This window comes from Simochromis diagramma, unplaced genomic scaffold (assembly GCF_900408965.1).
Source record: "Simochromis diagramma unplaced genomic scaffold, fSimDia1.1 OVJJ01000321.1, whole genome shotgun sequence".
NCBI classification, from domain to species: Eukaryota; Metazoa; Chordata; class Actinopteri; order Cichliformes; family Cichlidae; genus Simochromis; species Simochromis diagramma.
In genome coordinates, this window is record NW_024386772.1 from 5,981,276 (window position 1) to 5,998,682 (window position 17,407).

The 17,407-nt window shown below is 40.6% G+C and overlaps 1 protein-coding gene across 6 annotated transcripts in view; it reads right to left on the reverse strand.

Moving 5' to 3' along the window:
- The window catches only part of cacnb1 (calcium channel, voltage-dependent, beta 1 subunit), a 39,147-nt gene that overhangs the window by 3,908 nt on the left and 17,832 nt on the right, over positions 1-17,407 (reverse strand). For 2 of the 6 annotated variants that reach the window (XM_040044974.1, XM_040044997.1), the window contains 11 exons: positions 14,129-14,248; positions 13,824-13,946; positions 12,781-12,917; positions 12,260-12,327; positions 11,031-11,191; positions 7,241-7,321; positions 7,086-7,144; positions 5,616-5,725; positions 3,294-3,302; positions 1,771-1,922; positions 1,546-1,641 (listed from right to left, as the gene is read on the reverse strand). In XM_040044974.1, the coding sequence (XP_039900908.1) occupies positions 1,546-1,641; positions 1,771-1,922; positions 3,294-3,302; positions 5,616-5,725; positions 7,086-7,144; positions 7,241-7,321; positions 11,031-11,191; positions 12,260-12,327; positions 12,781-12,917; positions 13,824-13,946; positions 14,129-14,248 (1,116 nt within the window). Of the gene's footprint in view, positions 1-1,545; positions 1,642-1,770; positions 1,923-3,293; positions 3,303-5,615; positions 5,726-7,085; positions 7,145-7,240; positions 7,322-10,526; positions 10,556-11,030; positions 11,192-12,259; positions 12,328-12,780; positions 12,918-13,823; positions 13,947-14,128; positions 14,249-17,407 lie in introns of all 6 variants that reach the window. The other 4 variants (XM_040044978.1, XM_040045004.1, XM_040044983.1 and 1 more) reach the window with 3 other exon arrangements.

Consider the following 17,407-nt stretch of genomic DNA (forward strand, 5'->3'; position numbering starts at 1 on the left):
ATGCCAGTGGTGAGAAAGGAATTAGTAGCCATTTGAGGCTAACCCAACAAAAGAGTCAGGCATTTAAAAAAAAAAAGGTATTAAAAAGCAGATTTACGGTTTGCTGGAAAAAACTGTTTATATCTAGCTTTCCCTTTCATAACAGCTGTATGGTATTTTATTTTATTTTATTGAAGTCACTGTTCCCCCTCACCTGAATTCTAATGGGGAAGTTCGACTGTAAATTACACTAATTCATACAGTTTGATAATGAAAAACTTAAACAACCATATTTCTGATCAGTTCTTTCAGTGAGAGTTCAACCGAATGTAGTTATTCGGTTCACTGCAGTTTAGTGCTTCTGCAGAAATCATGGCAACCAGCATCACAGGGGAAGACAGTGAATGATGTGGCCTATGGAGGTCAGACTTTTCAACTTTTCTTTAAGCCTAGGTAGCATGTGCAGCTAGTTTTAAAGCAAGACCCTACTTGAAAATTGCAAAAGGAGCGGAAATACGTTGTGGATATGTGAGCTCACAGTCAACATGAGTTCATTAAGCCACTTCTGAACCTAAAGAAAATGCCTCTCCATCTGTCTTCTGTTTTGCCTCTGAATTCTACAAGATATTTTTGGCATTTTTATAACTTGTTTTTTTTATAAATATGCAAACACCACACACTTACATCCAACCTAGAGTAAGTTAGGTGTCACCAATTAATTTAACAAGCATGTATTTGTATTGTTAGAGGATGCAGAGAACATGGAAACTCCAAACAAAAAGGCAAAGCTGTGAGGCAGCACTGCTGACTACTGAATCATCGTGCCGCCCTTAGAACCCGCTCGTTCAAAAAAACTGATATGGAGGTGGACAGAACTCAAAATGCATTGTCCTAAACCAATGGCTGACACAACAGCCATATACAGACTATGGTCTCTATGCTCCTCCACACACAGCGACAGGGAACCAGCTGGGATGATGACTAAATATTACTCAAGACAGAACGATCAGGTCTATCGTAAAAGCATAACAGGCAGCCTGTTAAGGAGCGATTCTATAGCTCTGTGCCAAAAATGTATCATTTGTTAGCAAAGCCCGAGAGTAGCTCATTTATTGCTCTGTAAAATCATGTCAAAGTCCGCTCATGTAAAGATAGATGCATAAGTGGTATTCTGTAAAACCGGAAAGTACTGTGATATAAATTTTTACATCTTTTCCTGAAATCCATCCAAGTAGGTTTTATGCCTAAACCCCCAAAAAACTGTGATGGAAAAAGCACTTGCCAAGTGCTTGCTCATAAGGTGTAGTCTGATTGTTATTTTTATAGGGCCCCCCACTCAGAATAAAAGCAGCCGTTGTTGGATGAGGGGCAGTATAAATAAAATTGAATTAAACTGAATTGAGGGCCTCGAACCTGTCTTCTTTCAGCTGTTATCGTCAGATACCGTTGGAAAATAATCCCAAAGGGGTACTTGATGAGTTCAAATTCATTTGACTGAGTGTCAGGGTGTGATGAGCCGGGGATGAGAATATGTTAAAAAAGCACAAGTCGCAAAGCAAAACTCACAGGTGGGCACTGAGCCAGCTTGTCTGCTGCAACCATCTGCACATTTAAGTGTTTAGCCTGGGACTTCCCTCTGGATTTAATGAGCCTCTGGAGAACCTGCAGGGAGATAGCAGAGCACCGTGTCTACTGAAACAATATTTACTGCTATCAGAATCAGAAGACGGTAGAGTCATTCCAAAATTAAGTATGAAAATCGGTTTAAATGAATGAATGAAACAGGCATACCTTAGGGGAAGCTATTTTGATATAAACAATGATGGGAGCCAGGGAAGTCTTAGCCAGTTGAGAGGGGTGGTTAATGGTGTCGGCATCCAAAGCAACAAGCTGGAGAGTTCGGGCCAGCTCGAAGATACGCTCGATCTCACTCTGCACCTCAGCTGAATGCCCAGGAAACAGACAAGACACGTGAATACAGTGAGACAACAAAACAGATACATGATCTCTGTTTGAGGAGTTAAAGCACTGCATGTGAGCCAATCTCCCTTAACTTTGTGCACAAGTACATAACAGACGTGTTAGTTCTTACTCATGCATGTCGGAGTTAAGAGGAAAACAAAACAGCTCCAAGCGTATGAATCAGATCGGACCACAGTTAAAAGTTCCATTTATGCACAGCTAAATGGAGCGCTCCAACATCCTCATTCTCCTGCCCCCTCCTGACATTTCAGATATGTATTTAATGCTTTTTTAAAAGGTGCAGAGAAAGGAGGCACTTAAGAATGAGATGCCTGTGGTACTTGAAATAACTTACAATAAGGGCACAATTTCTCACCATGTAACTAAAACAGAAACATCAACGACAAAAAAACAAACAACCAAACAAACAAAAAAAACAACCTCATTAAATAGATGAAGTGGAACATTAGTTGTTTTGTTAGCACTAATAGGCACAGTGGTAATTATACTATCAGGTGCACCACTCAAGGCTGTAGAATGCTGAACGTTGTGTTCATTGTTCCTCAACAGCAGCCTATAAAAGCTGGTTATTTAGCATTTCGAAGACAGCTCCGCCTTTTTATCAGCCTGTCGACGTGTAAGGAGCGAGATTAAAACAGAAAACCAGAATGTTCCTCGTCTGTCTGGTCAACCCTCAGCGCCTCCGAGGTGTCTGTGCGCTGCCAACCCAAGTGGCAAAGAGAGATAACAGGGGCAAGGCAATCTGCACAGAGACGTGGCCCGCACATTTCAGCAGCCTCCAGAGGGCTAAAGGATAGAGAATTAAAGCCGGAGGCGAAACGGGGTCTCTGCAGAATGACAAGAGACGTGAACTTTTAAGTTGTACAAAGAAACAGCAGCCAAGGTTTCCATTAACCTCGACAAAGCCTTCTGCGAATTTGGATTTAACTTCAGAGAGACGTTTGCTCCCCCGTGATGACAAGAGTGAATTTAAAAGGCAAGGTCCAGCTGCAATAGATGCTATCCTTGGGTATGACTGAAGATAAACAGCATTATGAGTCACAACATAAGGGTGACAGCAGGATGGGAGAGTATCGTCTTCCCTCTCTGCTACCAGCCGCTCTGCTGCCCTCCCACGGATCTCTTCCTGCTTGGGTTTTGTAATTGGTTTCTTTTTGTTAAGAGACTACAGGCTGTCACACAGAAGTATGAGGAACAGAGAAACTGACAGGCAAGCAGACAGGCAGACAACGATGTATGAGCAGATGATGAATATAGTTAGAAGAAAAAGGGGAGGGGAAGGAAAGAGAAAGAGATGCTTCATTGTTTTGTTGCGGGAAGAGCATACGTACCCAGTACGTCTGAATCAAAAGACAGAGGAGGAAGAGGATGGGTGGTGGGAGAGAAAGGGGGGAGGATGGGTGTAGACAGGATGAAGAGAGAGAGGAGGCCAGATCAGACTCAGGCAATCAGAGCAGGTGTAAAAAGAAAATAAGTGACAGTCTCGTGTCTTTGGATGATACACCTCAAACTTGAAACTGAAGTACGTTAACTGCTAGAACTGATCGTTAGTAATTATCTAACCTAAAATATTCCGATTTATCATGTATACATTTGAAAGAAAAGTCCTCCATGTGATGTCACTGATAACCACACCTCTGACGACACAGATGCTGAAATGTTTTTCTCAAACATTCAGCTTCAAGAGCTTCATTTTGTGCTTGAATACAGACAGTATGCTATTTTACACATATTCTTAATGTGTAAAGCTTAAAAGATATTAAGTCTGATGATTTTCTACATTTGTCTTCTTATTAAGAAGTCAAATAAAAAGACTAAACCCAGCTACAGACTGATCCCAATTTTAAAAAGTCTGTCTTTAAGTTTTTAAAGTTGATATTTGTATGAAGAAGAGTATGACTGTTGTCTAAAGCAGCGGTCCCCAACCTTTTTTGCGCCACGGACCAGTTTATGCCCGACAATATTTTCACGGACCGGCCTTTAAGGTGTCGCGGATAAATACAACAAAATAAAACTAGTACCGGTACCGAAAAAAAGAAGATTTATTCATAACACACGTGAAAAGACCCAGGAAAACAGAGTAAACGATAAAAACGATAACAAAATAATTGCTGAAAACCGATAAAAACCCTGAAAACCATACATTTCACACCTGAGCCTCAACTCTCGCGGCCCGGTACCAAACGACTCACGGACCGGTACCGGTCCGAGGCCCGGGGGTTGGGGACCGCTGGTCTAAAGACTATAAGTTATAGCTCACCCCATAATCAAATATATTAACTTGTGTAGTGCCTGCAGTGCTTTTTATTTATCTAGGCCATTTCTCTGTGAGCTCCTCAGATCTCAAGATACCAGCCCTTGTGTGTGATGCTTACCTGTTATCTCCAAGGTAAATTGGCCATAGGTATGAGGGTGAATGACTGTTTTTTCTCTGTGTCAACCTTATGACAGACTGGCACCTTATTCAGTTGCCCTATGACAGCTGGGATACGCTCTAACCCCCCACGACCTTGATTTGGATAAGTGGCAGATGGATGAACGGATAGAAGTTCTAAAAAATGCTGAAAAGCCCAACGATCATATGACACCGTGTGAGCAAGCATTTAGTGACAGTGGAGAGTAAGAACTCCTTTTTAACAAGAAGAGGCCTCAAGCAGAACCAGGCTCAGAGAGGGGCAGCCATTGGCAGTTGGCATTTGTTTGTGCACAGCTTGTTTAAGGCACCGGCGGGATTTCAGTCAGGTGGAGGTCTGGACTTTGACTGGGCCACTGCAACACTTTTATGCCTTTTCGGTCATTCTGTTGCATGACCTGATTTTGGCCAACCGTTAGCTGATGGCAGATGGCTTCACATTCGACTCTAGACTTCATGATCGATTCAATCACTGCCACCACTGGTGCTTATGGATTTGATTAGCAGGATCTGGCAGCTGCTTTCCCTCTTAAGTCCTACATAAGCAGTATTTTCACATGACTGTAGATAAAACTGCTTATAACAAGACTTCTGGACATATTTTGGGAACTGGGTCATGATTGAGGGAAATTTAAGCTGAGTGCCATCTAGTCTCATTATATGCAAGCGAGGGCAGACACCTTTAAAATCTTAAAAAATGGCAAATCACCATAACAACCTAGATGAATAATTGGCACTACGGACAAGAGGAAAATATGTAAATGTGATTTTGGGGTCAGTCATCCCTTTAATAATTTATAAGTCAGCTTGTGTGAGATATGTCCACACACAGAAACACACTGTCTTTTTGATCAGTCCAACATTCCCTGTGTGGCTGATATAAAATAGCAAATGCAATGTTTCTCCTGTTTTAGTAACGTTTGCTAAAAATGTAATTTCCCAGCTGCTGTTGAGTATTTAAAAAACAACAACAACAACAACGCAATATTAATGGACTCTTGTCTGTCTAAATAAAAGAGAGACACACTTAAAGAAATATAGATATGAAGGACAGTGAAAGATGTTCAGTAACATGATGTGATGAACAAAAATACATTACACTAATATTCTCCCTAAACTTTAATATGTCAGCTGTTGAAAGAGTAAAAATAAAATCCTAATTGTCACGAACTGTCTGCGTTGCGTTTCTCAGTGTGATTCTGCCTGTTGTGGTTTGCGGATAACAAAAGCGTCCTCTTACCCAGGCTCGAGCGGGTACTGGAGCGCTCAATGATAGTGTGTTTGCTCGGGTTGTTGAGGACTGAACGTTTGGCCAGAGAGATGTCTGCTGTCACCCGTGTGATGGATATCCTGAAACAGAGAGCCAGCACATTACTGGGTCAGTAAAAAGAAACCTATTACATTTAGAGTCTATCATGGCTGCAAGGGTGTGTCCAGAGGGGGGAGGGGCATGGAGTGACACAGAAATATGATTGGCCTTCCTTTGTACCGCCAACTAGACTAGCGTACTGTTCATCTTTCAATCCTCAATATCAGTGGATGAAGGCATAAATAGGACATCTAAAGTAACTACGAACACTTACTCATATACAGTTTTACTGTACTTTTATTTTATTTAAGTAATTATGTTACAGTGCTTTCCACTTCTAATGCAAATACTGATCTCTGTAATCCATCTCAGGCTATAACATTTAAGGGATATACACCTTAATGAATCAATATTATGATCCAGTAATGTCATGTACACTGATGGGCCACTTTATTAGGTACAACTGTTCAACTGCTCACTAATCGAAGTATCTAATCGAAGTGTTTTAGGCATGTAGACGGTCAGGATGACATACTGAAGTTCAAACTAAGCATCAGAATGGCGATGAAAGGTGATTTAGGTGTTTTGAACGTGGCTTGGTTGTTGATGCCATACAGGCTGGTCTGATTATTTCAGAAACTGCTAATCTACAGGATCTGCTGGGATTTCCCCACACAACCATCTCTCGGGGTTACAGAGAATGGTCCAAAAAAGAAGAAATATCCAGTATATAATATAATATAATATATCCAGTTGTCTTGGTACAAATGCCTCGCTGATGTCAGAGGTCAGAGGAGAATGACAAGACTACTTCAAGCTGTAACCTGAGGTAAGTAAAGGCAACAGTAATTCAAATAACCCCTTGTTAAAATCAATGCTTGCAGAAAAGTATCTCTGAATCGCAACATGTTGAACATTGAAGCAGAAGGGTTACAGCAGCAGAAGACCACACCGGGTGCCACTCTTGTCAGCTAAGAACTAGAAACTGAGGCTATAACTGGACAACAGAATATTGGGGGGGAAAAGTTGCGTGGTCTTACTGAATTTCAATTTATGCTGTGAAATTTGGATGGTAGGGTCAGAATTTGATGTAAAAAAAAACACACAAAACAAATAAAGCACAAATACAAACAAACAGCCTTCACAGTCATCAGATCTCTGCCCAATAGGGCATCTTTGGGGTGTGCCGGAACTGGTTTCATGTTAATCTGGACCAAAATCTCTGAGCAATATTTCCAGCACATTGTTAAATAAATGCCACGAAGACTTGAGGAAGTTATCGGGTGCAAACTGGTTAAAGGGCTGGACAAGATGTACCTAATGAAGTGGCTGGAGTGTATATGATTATGGATAATCATTAAAAAACAAAAATCCTGGATGGGTGTAAGCCTCCATTCTTACCTGCCCTCAAACTTGTGTTTCAGGAAGTCAAAAAGTGCTTTCTGCATCATGTCCGTCACCTAGTAAAACATCAGACATCAGAAACAAGTAATATTTAATAGTAATATCCAATGAAAGTAGAAATTACAAGCCGAGAATGCGCTGCTTCTTCTTACTTCATAGCCTTTGAGTGAAGGTCCGACTAGGACGATGGGCCTCATGGAGGGAACCACGTCGTAAGGGGGGACATGCTCCATCTGAGCACGGACAACACAGCACGTGAGTTGGTGTCACGTTATACACTCAGCACATTTCCAAAGACCTTAGAAGACCTGCAGTCACAGGGTTATACTCACACACAAATCAACATTAACTTGACACAAAACAGCCCCGCCCACTCCCCATAAACCCTCCTTCTCTTCTGTGAGCAGTCAGATTGATGGATGGAGAGTTTCAGAAGTTTGGAGTCCATTTGCGTTGTTGAGTGTCTATGAATGTTCAGGGTCAGGGATCAATTTCTCACCGAAAGCCTTGGCTTCTACTTCTCAGTCTGCAGTCTCACATAATTAAAGTGCCCGTAATTAACCCAGATGCCAGGTTGTCAGGAGAAATCTCGCGACTGCGTCACAGCTCTTAAGACAAACGTCATCCTTTGGAGCTCTTTCTTTTCCTTCTGCACTGTCACATAATTACTGCAAGGTATTGTTTGCAGTACGAGTAGTTTTTTATGGTTAAAAAAAAATCAACTTTCTTATATTTAAAAAAAACTAAAACTAAAAAATCAGTGTAGCATTTATAATCAAATTTCCACCTGCATTGTTGAACTTTAGGCTCATTTGTAAATTATCAACTGATTCATTAGTTTCTGTCCTCTGTTAGTGAGAAATGGATGGAAGGAGTCACATGTCCGATATACTCTGACAATGAAACTGGATTTTTTTTTTTTTTTAACCTTTTCTACATTTGTACTCCAAGCACGCCCCCGCTCCTGTGCACGCTGTACAGCACTTCAGGCAAGAGAAAGTGCTGAAGTGTCCCGCTTCTACATTACATTACATAAAGCAGAACAACGGAAGCTCATTTCACCCAATTTGTATTCACAGAAGCTAAAAATAAATAATATAAAAGCTTCCAAATGGCTCTTGTCTATAAAGGGGCAGCGCTGGAGCCCTGAACATCACAACACTACTCATTCGTTCGGGAAAAACAGGAGCGCAGGGAACAATTTAGCACGGAGAGGAATGACACGCGGTTTATTGTTCTTCTCCAATCACACGTTATACAGTTCCAGCGTGTAGATATTCGTTTCACAGTTTCATGTTTATACAACAGAAAAAAATCGAATTTATATCCAATACTTTTCGAAAATGATGCAAAGGATGATTGTGAATTTCCATCAGGTATCACGCAGAAAACTTGTGTGAGCTCTCGTAGACGAAAGATTAAACTGGAAAACTGAAATCAAATTACCCGACTTACCCATCCTTTAATGTTAGATATGCAGTTTTCCTTATATTATATTGCAATAATAAGCAATAATATTATTATGACACTGATTCAGCTCCAGAATTGGATGGGAATGGAAGAATTGATGGGTATTAACCCCGGCTTCATTTTTAACTACTGTAACAAAGAAATTTCACAGCTTTGGCGTAAATAAAATATATCTTATTTATATTCAATGATCTTACATGTGCTTCTGCATATCCATCATGTCTGCTAATCCAGTTTAAGAGCCATGGAAGGACTGGAGCTTATCCCAGCTGTCAGAGGGTGAAAGGTGGCGTATAAACTGGATAGCTTTCCCAGTCTATTGTGGGGGCCGAGCCATATTTGTTTAGGTTTCAAACATAAATTGAAAGAAAGAACTTAAAGTATTTTAGTCAGCCAGGGAGAAAATGAATCCCATTTGCATTATTTTCATGTCACAATCTCAGTTTTTTTTTGTTGTTGATATCATTCAATTTCGGCTCTTGTCCTTTCTTCTTGTGATTATAGTAATAGTAGTAGTGTAGCTTGAGGATTCCCTCACTTGCTTTCTCCTGTCTGTATATCAGTACCTGTTACCTGTTTTCCCCAGTTGTCATTTCCTCTTTTACTTTAAAGGTGGTTCTTCTTCTAGTTTTACTTCCCTTTTCTTTTCATAACTCATACTTTAAAGAAAAGCAAGCTTATGGTCTTTAGGAAATAAATCTTATTTTCTTATGACCTTTACTAAAGACTTAGCCAGTATAACCACTTTTCTCAATTTTACAATTTTACTCCTTGAGTAAAGTCAAATTCCCTTCAAATCACTTCATCGCTTCAGCTGTGGGTTTAACACTCTGCTATTGTAAATATGAAACATTTTAGCATCCTATAGTACAAAATGAAAACTTTTACACAAAATGTTTCACTTTGGCACTTTTGTTGATCGTCATGGTATGATGATGCATTTGCTATGAATTCTGGGACGGCTTATCTTCTTTCCTTGTCCAATATATCTGCTGCTAAAGGGGGTAATAAAGTAAGTACTGAACTACCTTTTCTTAGTATACAGAGAAGATGAATAGATGTTATTACGGCTGTTATGTAGATACTTCGCTCAGTTAATAACCTTGAAACTGACTATATGGCTGCAACCACAGTTGCCTCTTTCCCTTTGTCCTCACTGCAGATGTCTGATTATACTCTCATGTTATCTGGCATCATGTTTTCTCTCCTGTTTGTTTCCCCTAGCTGTTTAGCTAAACTCCTCATTTTTGTGTTTTACTCTTGTGAATATAGTGTTTCTGCCCCCCCCCACTAGGTTAATAATAATAAGCTATAAAAATGTCTTTTCTCTTCAGTGAGTGGGATGTTTGATTAAACCTTTCAGGCTTCTTTTCTCTTGTGCTCTGTAGTTATTTCATTTATTAGTGTGCAATTTCCATTTTTTAATTGAAATGACTGGGAGTTACAAATGTCCTAAAGTGGGCTAAAAGTGCATAATGAATAAAAAAATTGATAATAATATGTCGTGAAATGAATTTTAAACCTTATGAGATATTGCTGTGATAAGTATTGCTGTGCGAATGGTGTTGCTTGTATTTCTTACTCCTACCGCAACAGCCTTCAGCCTTTACGTGTGATTGAAATTGTGCTGAAAAGCATAAAAACTGCTGATTGTGGGCCACTGTGACTCAAATCAGCCATCACAAATGAAAATGAAAGCATGTCAGGACGCATTATAGCCACGTGCTGACTAACAGGGTCTGGGACGGCTCTGCACCTGCATCTGCACACTAACAGCTGTGATACACGCTCTGAGGAAATGACAGAAGTGTCACCACAATCTACAAATGATCCAGTGAATATTTTTGCGCTAACGAGCATCAGAAGTGATACACAGAATAAAAAGAGGAGACAACAAACAGAAGACGAGGAGACGGAGGAAAAAAGACGAAATGCTAGAGGTTAGTCTTGAAGACAAGCCACACTCACCGACTTCTGTTTCTGTTTAGCCGGGCCACCTACAGTATCAATCCACACAAAAGCCAGAGGAGACAAAAAAAAAAGCACAAAACACAAGAGCACATTTAGTTATTGACAGGTTTGGATTAGAGGGGTGGGGGAATTGGGAGAGGAGCTGTTTGTTGATTAAAGCAGAGTTTACACTGACTGCCTCCTCTGTGAATTCATTTTCAAACAGATTCAGACTGATATCCAGCAGCAGCCATTTCAGAGAGGATCAGTTAGCTCAACGCCTCTCCCAGCTCAACAAGCACAGAAACGCACATCCAAACATATCAGTGTAACCGTGGGTGCCTGAGGGGCCAAACAGTGTTAGATTTTGGATCTATAGCAGCAGCAGGGACGGATCAGTTATGAGAGGTTAGTGAGAGATGTAGAGTGGAAGAAGGAGAGCTTAAACCTGGATATCTTGGAGGAAAGGGGGGCAAATGCAGGACGGAGGAGGAGAGAGATCACCTTGCCCTCTAATGTTACCTTCTTAAAGAAGGGCAGTCGGTGGATGTTGGCCTGGGGGGATGTTACGCTGCCTGACATGCTCTTGGAAGAGCGAGGGTCACCCTGGGACTCAGGGGCCTCCTCAGCCTCCAGGTCGAGGGGGTCAACGTCAAAGGCCACTGTGGACATGTCTACGTGAGCTGATGATGGGAAGGGTGGACGTTGGAGAGACGGAACAAAAGAACAGGAGAAAGAGGAGAAAGCGAGATGAGGTGGAGTGAAAAAGGATGAGAGCAGAGAGAATAGCAGAAGGGAGAAAAGGCAAGAGGGGGAAGAATAAAGTGTGAGATGCATCCAGAGAGAGGCAAGAGATGGCACAGAGACTGGAAAAAAGTGACACAGAGTATGATTTAAACTGGAAACGACACTTACAAGAGTCTTAAAAAGAACACACCACAATTTTATGAGGCAGAGCACAGAAAGTGAATTTGGTGCGACGAGAAAGAAACAAAACCTGAAGTAAAGATGTGAACGAACCGTTGAGAAGGATGGCTGCAGCGGGAACTGGAAAAAGGTACAGGTAGGAAAGAAGGAATCAAGCAAAGAGGGAAGTTTGGGGTGGAGACAGGGTGTGTGTTGCTATAAGGATGAGGGAGGGTGAATGGGGCCTTGCAGGTGTCTTGTTTTAAAGGTATATATTGGAAGGGTTGAGTAATTGTAACAAAATTGTACAAAAGTAGCAAATTTGTAGCTCATTAAAATGTGTGTGTATATCTAACTCTCTCTCTAGTATATCTCGAATCTATGTCAAATTCTGACTTTGAGTCAGAACAACAACTTAGGATGTACAAGGTGTGTTAGAGAGATGATTTTTCTGTTACACAGATATGCAAAGCCTTTTAAAGTCAATCAAGAGATGTTTATGTTTACCCATTTCCTCCACCGTCTCTCCTTCTCTCTGTCAGCCAGACGTACTTAACAAGTTTAATGAGTGAAGTTCATTTTCGGCTCTATTTCAGTCCCGTCTTGTGTGCTAATGACAGACCTCCTAAGACCTTTCTCGCTTCACACAGCAACCCACTGAGACACGCTGTGATTCATCATCATGCCTGACTAACTAGCCAATTAAAATCTTCATCTAAATATCAGGCGCCCGTCTCATCTTGCTATCTCTCTCGCTCTCTCTCACCCTTTCAGGTGCCCACACAAACGCACACGCACAGACAGACACTATGTTTCCACGTGACAGGGCGACCTTGTGACCTCACCTGTTCCAGGTGGAGTAGGCCTGCGGGTTCCCGTGGCAACGTCGAGACTAGAACTTCCTCCAGATTTACTGAAATACAGAAAAACGGGCACAAATCATAGCTTGGAGAACGATACATGATTCCTTTTGATTTCATTTTTATTTTCTACCTTAAACAAAGAAGAAGACACGAATTGTTACATATAATGATGCGAATGTAAACATTAAAAAACAAAGAGAACACGTGGAAAACTGCTTAAATTACCTGCTGACTGTGCAGAAATTCATATTCAACTAATATGTATACTAAAATCTGTTTCCTCTACTGCATGTGTAAATACAGAGACTATAGAGACTTTTGTACATACTATACTATAGATGCACTGAGTAACAGAGTGACTCACAGCAGTGCTTTTGTCTATTTCAGTATGTTTTACATTGCCGCTGAGTGCTGTGTGACTCATGTGTGACCTGTTTTAAAGAGTGGGTTCTTGTTTGTGCTGCTGATAACGCAGACACAAAGAGCTCGCTCTTCATTGTTACCTGGAGCTGAGTCGGTTTTGCCTCATCCTCTGCTCCTGCAGCAGACGGGTGTTCTCCAGTTTGACCGGGCTGGGAATGAAGCCCACCTCACAGCCCTCTTTCACCAGACGCCCGATCCACCAGTCATTGTTGTACTTCTGTATTCAGAACAGACAGGCATCAGAGGGCAATGCAGCATTTTATACAGATATATTTTACCATTTGACCCTTATTTTCTGCCATGGATATATTAAACATGAGAATCCACCATTGTACAAACATGGCTATAGTTTCAAACCTTCTTAATGCCGGGGGAGGACTATCTGAAGAAATGGCTTAAGGAGAGAGCAGCCTTAAAAGGAGAGGAGTTAAAGTGTCTCATCTCAAACAGAAGAGGGCCGGCACCAAGGTCCAATATAAGCTAAATAAGGCTTAATTTAAACTGTGAATCATCACTTCTCCAGTAGAGCACAAGAGCATTTCTGCAGCCAGAAATTTTTCCCAAATAGGGCTGCATTAAAACTTTCATCATTTAAAACTTTTTGAATATGATTATTAAGGTTTTATATGAAACTTTAGACTAAATATAAACTGTAAAACAAGCTAAATGACAGCCCAAACTTGGTAAAAACACACAATTCTGTATCTTGAGTCACTCAAAGTATTAAACAGTATTAAACAAATCAGAGCACTACTTTTATTTAGCAAATATTTTCCCATTTTTTCCCAAATTTGGATCACCTATTTCTCACTGCACTGCAGCTTGTATTGCAGCTAACTCCCACTCATGGCCTGGCTAGGCTTTACAAAAGAAGGAGGCAGTGCAATAAGTTGTAGCATGATCCCTCATTGGTTTCCCACCCACCACCACTGACAGTTTTTGGATGGGGCCAATATGCTACTGGCATTCTTTTCCCAATACCATCCAAAATCCAAAATATCCTCACTCGAACTCAAAAGCATTAACTTTAGTTAACGTTGGTGCTCTAAGCCACAGAAATTACTCTCAGTGTGAAAAATGTACTGAAATGACTCTATAATAAGAGAATGAAATAAGTTCAAACCTCTTTAATGTGCAAGAAGTCTTTGGCTTCAAAGGAGATGGCCATGCCCTGCACAGGAACATCATCATTGGGGCCTGGGTTGTAACCAACATTTGTACGCACAGCAAATGCCACTGGTTTGGTCTGGAGCCAAGATGGGAGAAAAGGTATTAGTATGCACAGAGCAGCTCACTAAATCACACTTTAGAGGTGCCTGATACAGCTGAAGAGATTTAACTGTGTCCAAACACTTAATCACGTGACAGTTACTCAATAAGGATGAGCACACAGCATAAGAGATGGATGTGAAAGGCTTGATCTCTGACCTTTGCTTTCTCGAGTGTGGCGAGAGCCTGCCTGTCGGCCTCCTTCCTCAGAGCCTCAGGGTCCTCCTCCAGGGACACGTCCGAGTCCGACGGTCGGCTGGTGTAGGAGTCTGCAGAGCCCTGAAATGCACAAAGAATTCATATAACGAAAGCAGAGTTAGACCAAATAAGCATGAGGTTTGCAGTCTAACTGATGAATTGCATGCCCATCAGTCCACTCGTGTTGCACCTTAAATCCAGGTATGTGTCTTTCAGCTGCTCCTCAATATGAGGAGTAAAAGTTGCAGCCTGTTTTTTTAATATCCTGAGATTATAATATCAAGACCACCTTGTGAAGTGCAACCTAAATAAACACAAAGAGAACCCCGCCCATCACACTGCATGAAGCTGACTCTGTGTTATTCGAGGTTGGAAGGATGCATAACATTTTCATTTGCCGACACTTCCACCGCAGCATCGAGAGCGGCCGGGGTGTTAAATCTTATTTTTTGCACAGGCACAATAGATTCAGCATGTGTGGGTGTGTCAAGTACAGACAGAAAGATGTGGAGAGGGGAAAAAAATGGCTCGAGGACTGTTTATAATATCAGCGAGGATATAAATTTCTCATGAAGTGGCTACAGCTTCTAACACATCCACCACTCATGCACTGTAACTCGACTCTCTCCTGCTGACCCTCTTTCAGACACCCATGCCACAATCAAAAACCCGAGCCTCCTCCGAGCCTGCAGAGTCGACCCGCTGTACTGCTCAGCATGTCCAGCGCAGGGAGGGAGGCAGCCTGAACTTCTGAAGTGTTCGAGTGTTCAATTTATATAACAATCCCACTTGTTCTCTTGTTGCTGTTTTCGTTTTTGAGCTGACAGGCTGCCTGATGCTTTGTGGGAGGTACTGACAAAAATGCGGACAAATGAATGTTCCAGGCAGAAAAAATGAGTCACTAGGTGTGGGTTTTTAAAATAGAGGTGAGAATGAACAAAGATGACATACAGCATATGCAATGATGATGAAAAATTCCCTGCACATGTGTACTCAGACAAACAGTGAGTATAACAGATATCTTTGGACTGTGGCCGGCTATTGTTAGGAATTTCTTTCAGTATTGATGCCAATATTAGAGCTAAAGTATGTCAACAAATTTTTTTTTTTATAAATCCACAGATTGGAGAACGTGAGTATACTAGCAGTGCTTTTCACTGTGTAACTACACTCAGTGCATTACTGGTCAAATCTTACTGTTGGCTCTGCTGTTGCTTTCTGTTTTCCTTAAAGCTTAGCAACCAACAACAACACAGGACATGTGATTTATCCTACTTTTGCAAAGTTAATGGTAAGAAAACATTAGAAGTAACTGTGTGAGTTTATTCAACTATCTAGTTTAATCCAACCATCACATAGGCCTAAGTTTGTATTCTCAGTGATTATGAAAAACTGTTAATGGAAATAGACCCATTAACAGCTTTACTTCAGGCTCCTGATAGCCACTGTTACATCTGTTCCATCCTGTTACTTCTTTTCCAAAACTGACACAAGACGAATCAAGACTATGTATTGTTTAAATAAGAAAGAATGATTTTCATGTAATCAATCACTTCTGTTTCTTTTAAAATATAACTATAGATATATAAATATATATCCTAATAATAAATATAGATTTTTCCTTTCCTATACTGCAGGACTTCACCTGCAGGCTTTTCCCACACTTTTATAATAACTGTTCCAGTGTTTCTCCAGTGGGTCGTTCTTTGGAGTACAGCAGGTGGGACGTTACATTCTTTTTAAATTTTTAATATCTAGTAAAAAAAAAAAAACATTTCCCTAAAATAATTAAGCTGTAATTAGTTCAATTAAAGTAAACCTTTTGCATTCAGTATTTCAAAGGCTCATACGATTTCTGATGCCAATCAGTGAATTGTCAGTATGTAAGTTTTATGATCATAATAATACAATTTATTTATAGGTGCCTTTAAAAACACCCAAGGACACTCTAATATAAATGAACATAAATCAAGTTAAAATTAGACAGTGCAAATGATCTGATTCCTCTTATTAACTACAGAACATTAATGAATGAGTCTAAAACTCACATATTTGCTTGAGGCCTCTTATTTTGCAACGACTGTAGAAAGTATGATGACTTCGCCCGCCTCTGCAACTGAGACTCACCAATTACAGACTCACCAATGCTAATATTAATACAGTTACACTGCCATCTTAGCAGCACTGCACAATGAGAAATCACAATTATTTTGCTCTTGTCACTAGGCACATACACACATTTGTTAGGTACAATTGGTAATTACCAGATTGGACTCCCTTTAGCCTTCACAACTGCCTTATTCTTTATGGCATAGATTCAACAAGGTGCCGGAAACATTCCATAAGATTTTAGATTATATGATGCTCAGTTGGTCATAAGGGTTGGCCCCTTTTTGTGCAAAGAAAATTACATTACACATTAAAAAACAGCCCGTTCAACTGACACAAGGCAGGATGGATCCAAACGCTCATTGGGTTTACATCAAATTCTTACCCTACAATCCAAACGCAATAACAGAATTCAGCACTCATCAGACCAGACAATGCTTCTCCAATCTTCTGTTGTCCGATTTTGTTCTTAGCTGACAGGAGTGGCTTGCAGCGCAGTCCTCTGCTAAGGTAGCCCATCTGCTTCAAGTTTTGATATGTTGTGCATTCAGAGATGGTGTTCTGTGTAACTTTGTTGTATAGAGAGGTTACAGTGAAGTTCTGCAGGTAACAAGGCAGATATCAGAGATAGTTTCTCTTTTTTGAACCATCCTTTGTAAACTCCAGAGATCCAATTCCAATCCAATCCAATTTTATTTATAAAGCACTTTAAAATACCCAGCACAGGACCAAAGTGACCAAAGAGATGGTTTATGGGAAAATCCCAGTGGATGAGCAGTTTCTGAATTACCCAGGCACCAACAACACCAACAACCACACCACATTTAAAGTCACTTAAATCACCTTTCTTCCCTACTCTGATGCTCAGTTTGAACTACTTGATAAGTAGTTGAACACATGCACCCAATAAAGGGGCCAGTGAGTGTTTTTAAAAGGGATTACATTAAAGATTGAATGAGGAAAATATCAAAGCAGATTATCTTATCACAAGAAAGCAGGCAGGTTTGGTTTCGTGTTATGTTTTTTAGAAAATGGAAAGAAGACGAAGGTAGATGTTTGATTTCATATTAGAAATGAGCAGAGAAACATGACATAACCACCTCTGGTACAAAATGCAAACACTTTCTTTGT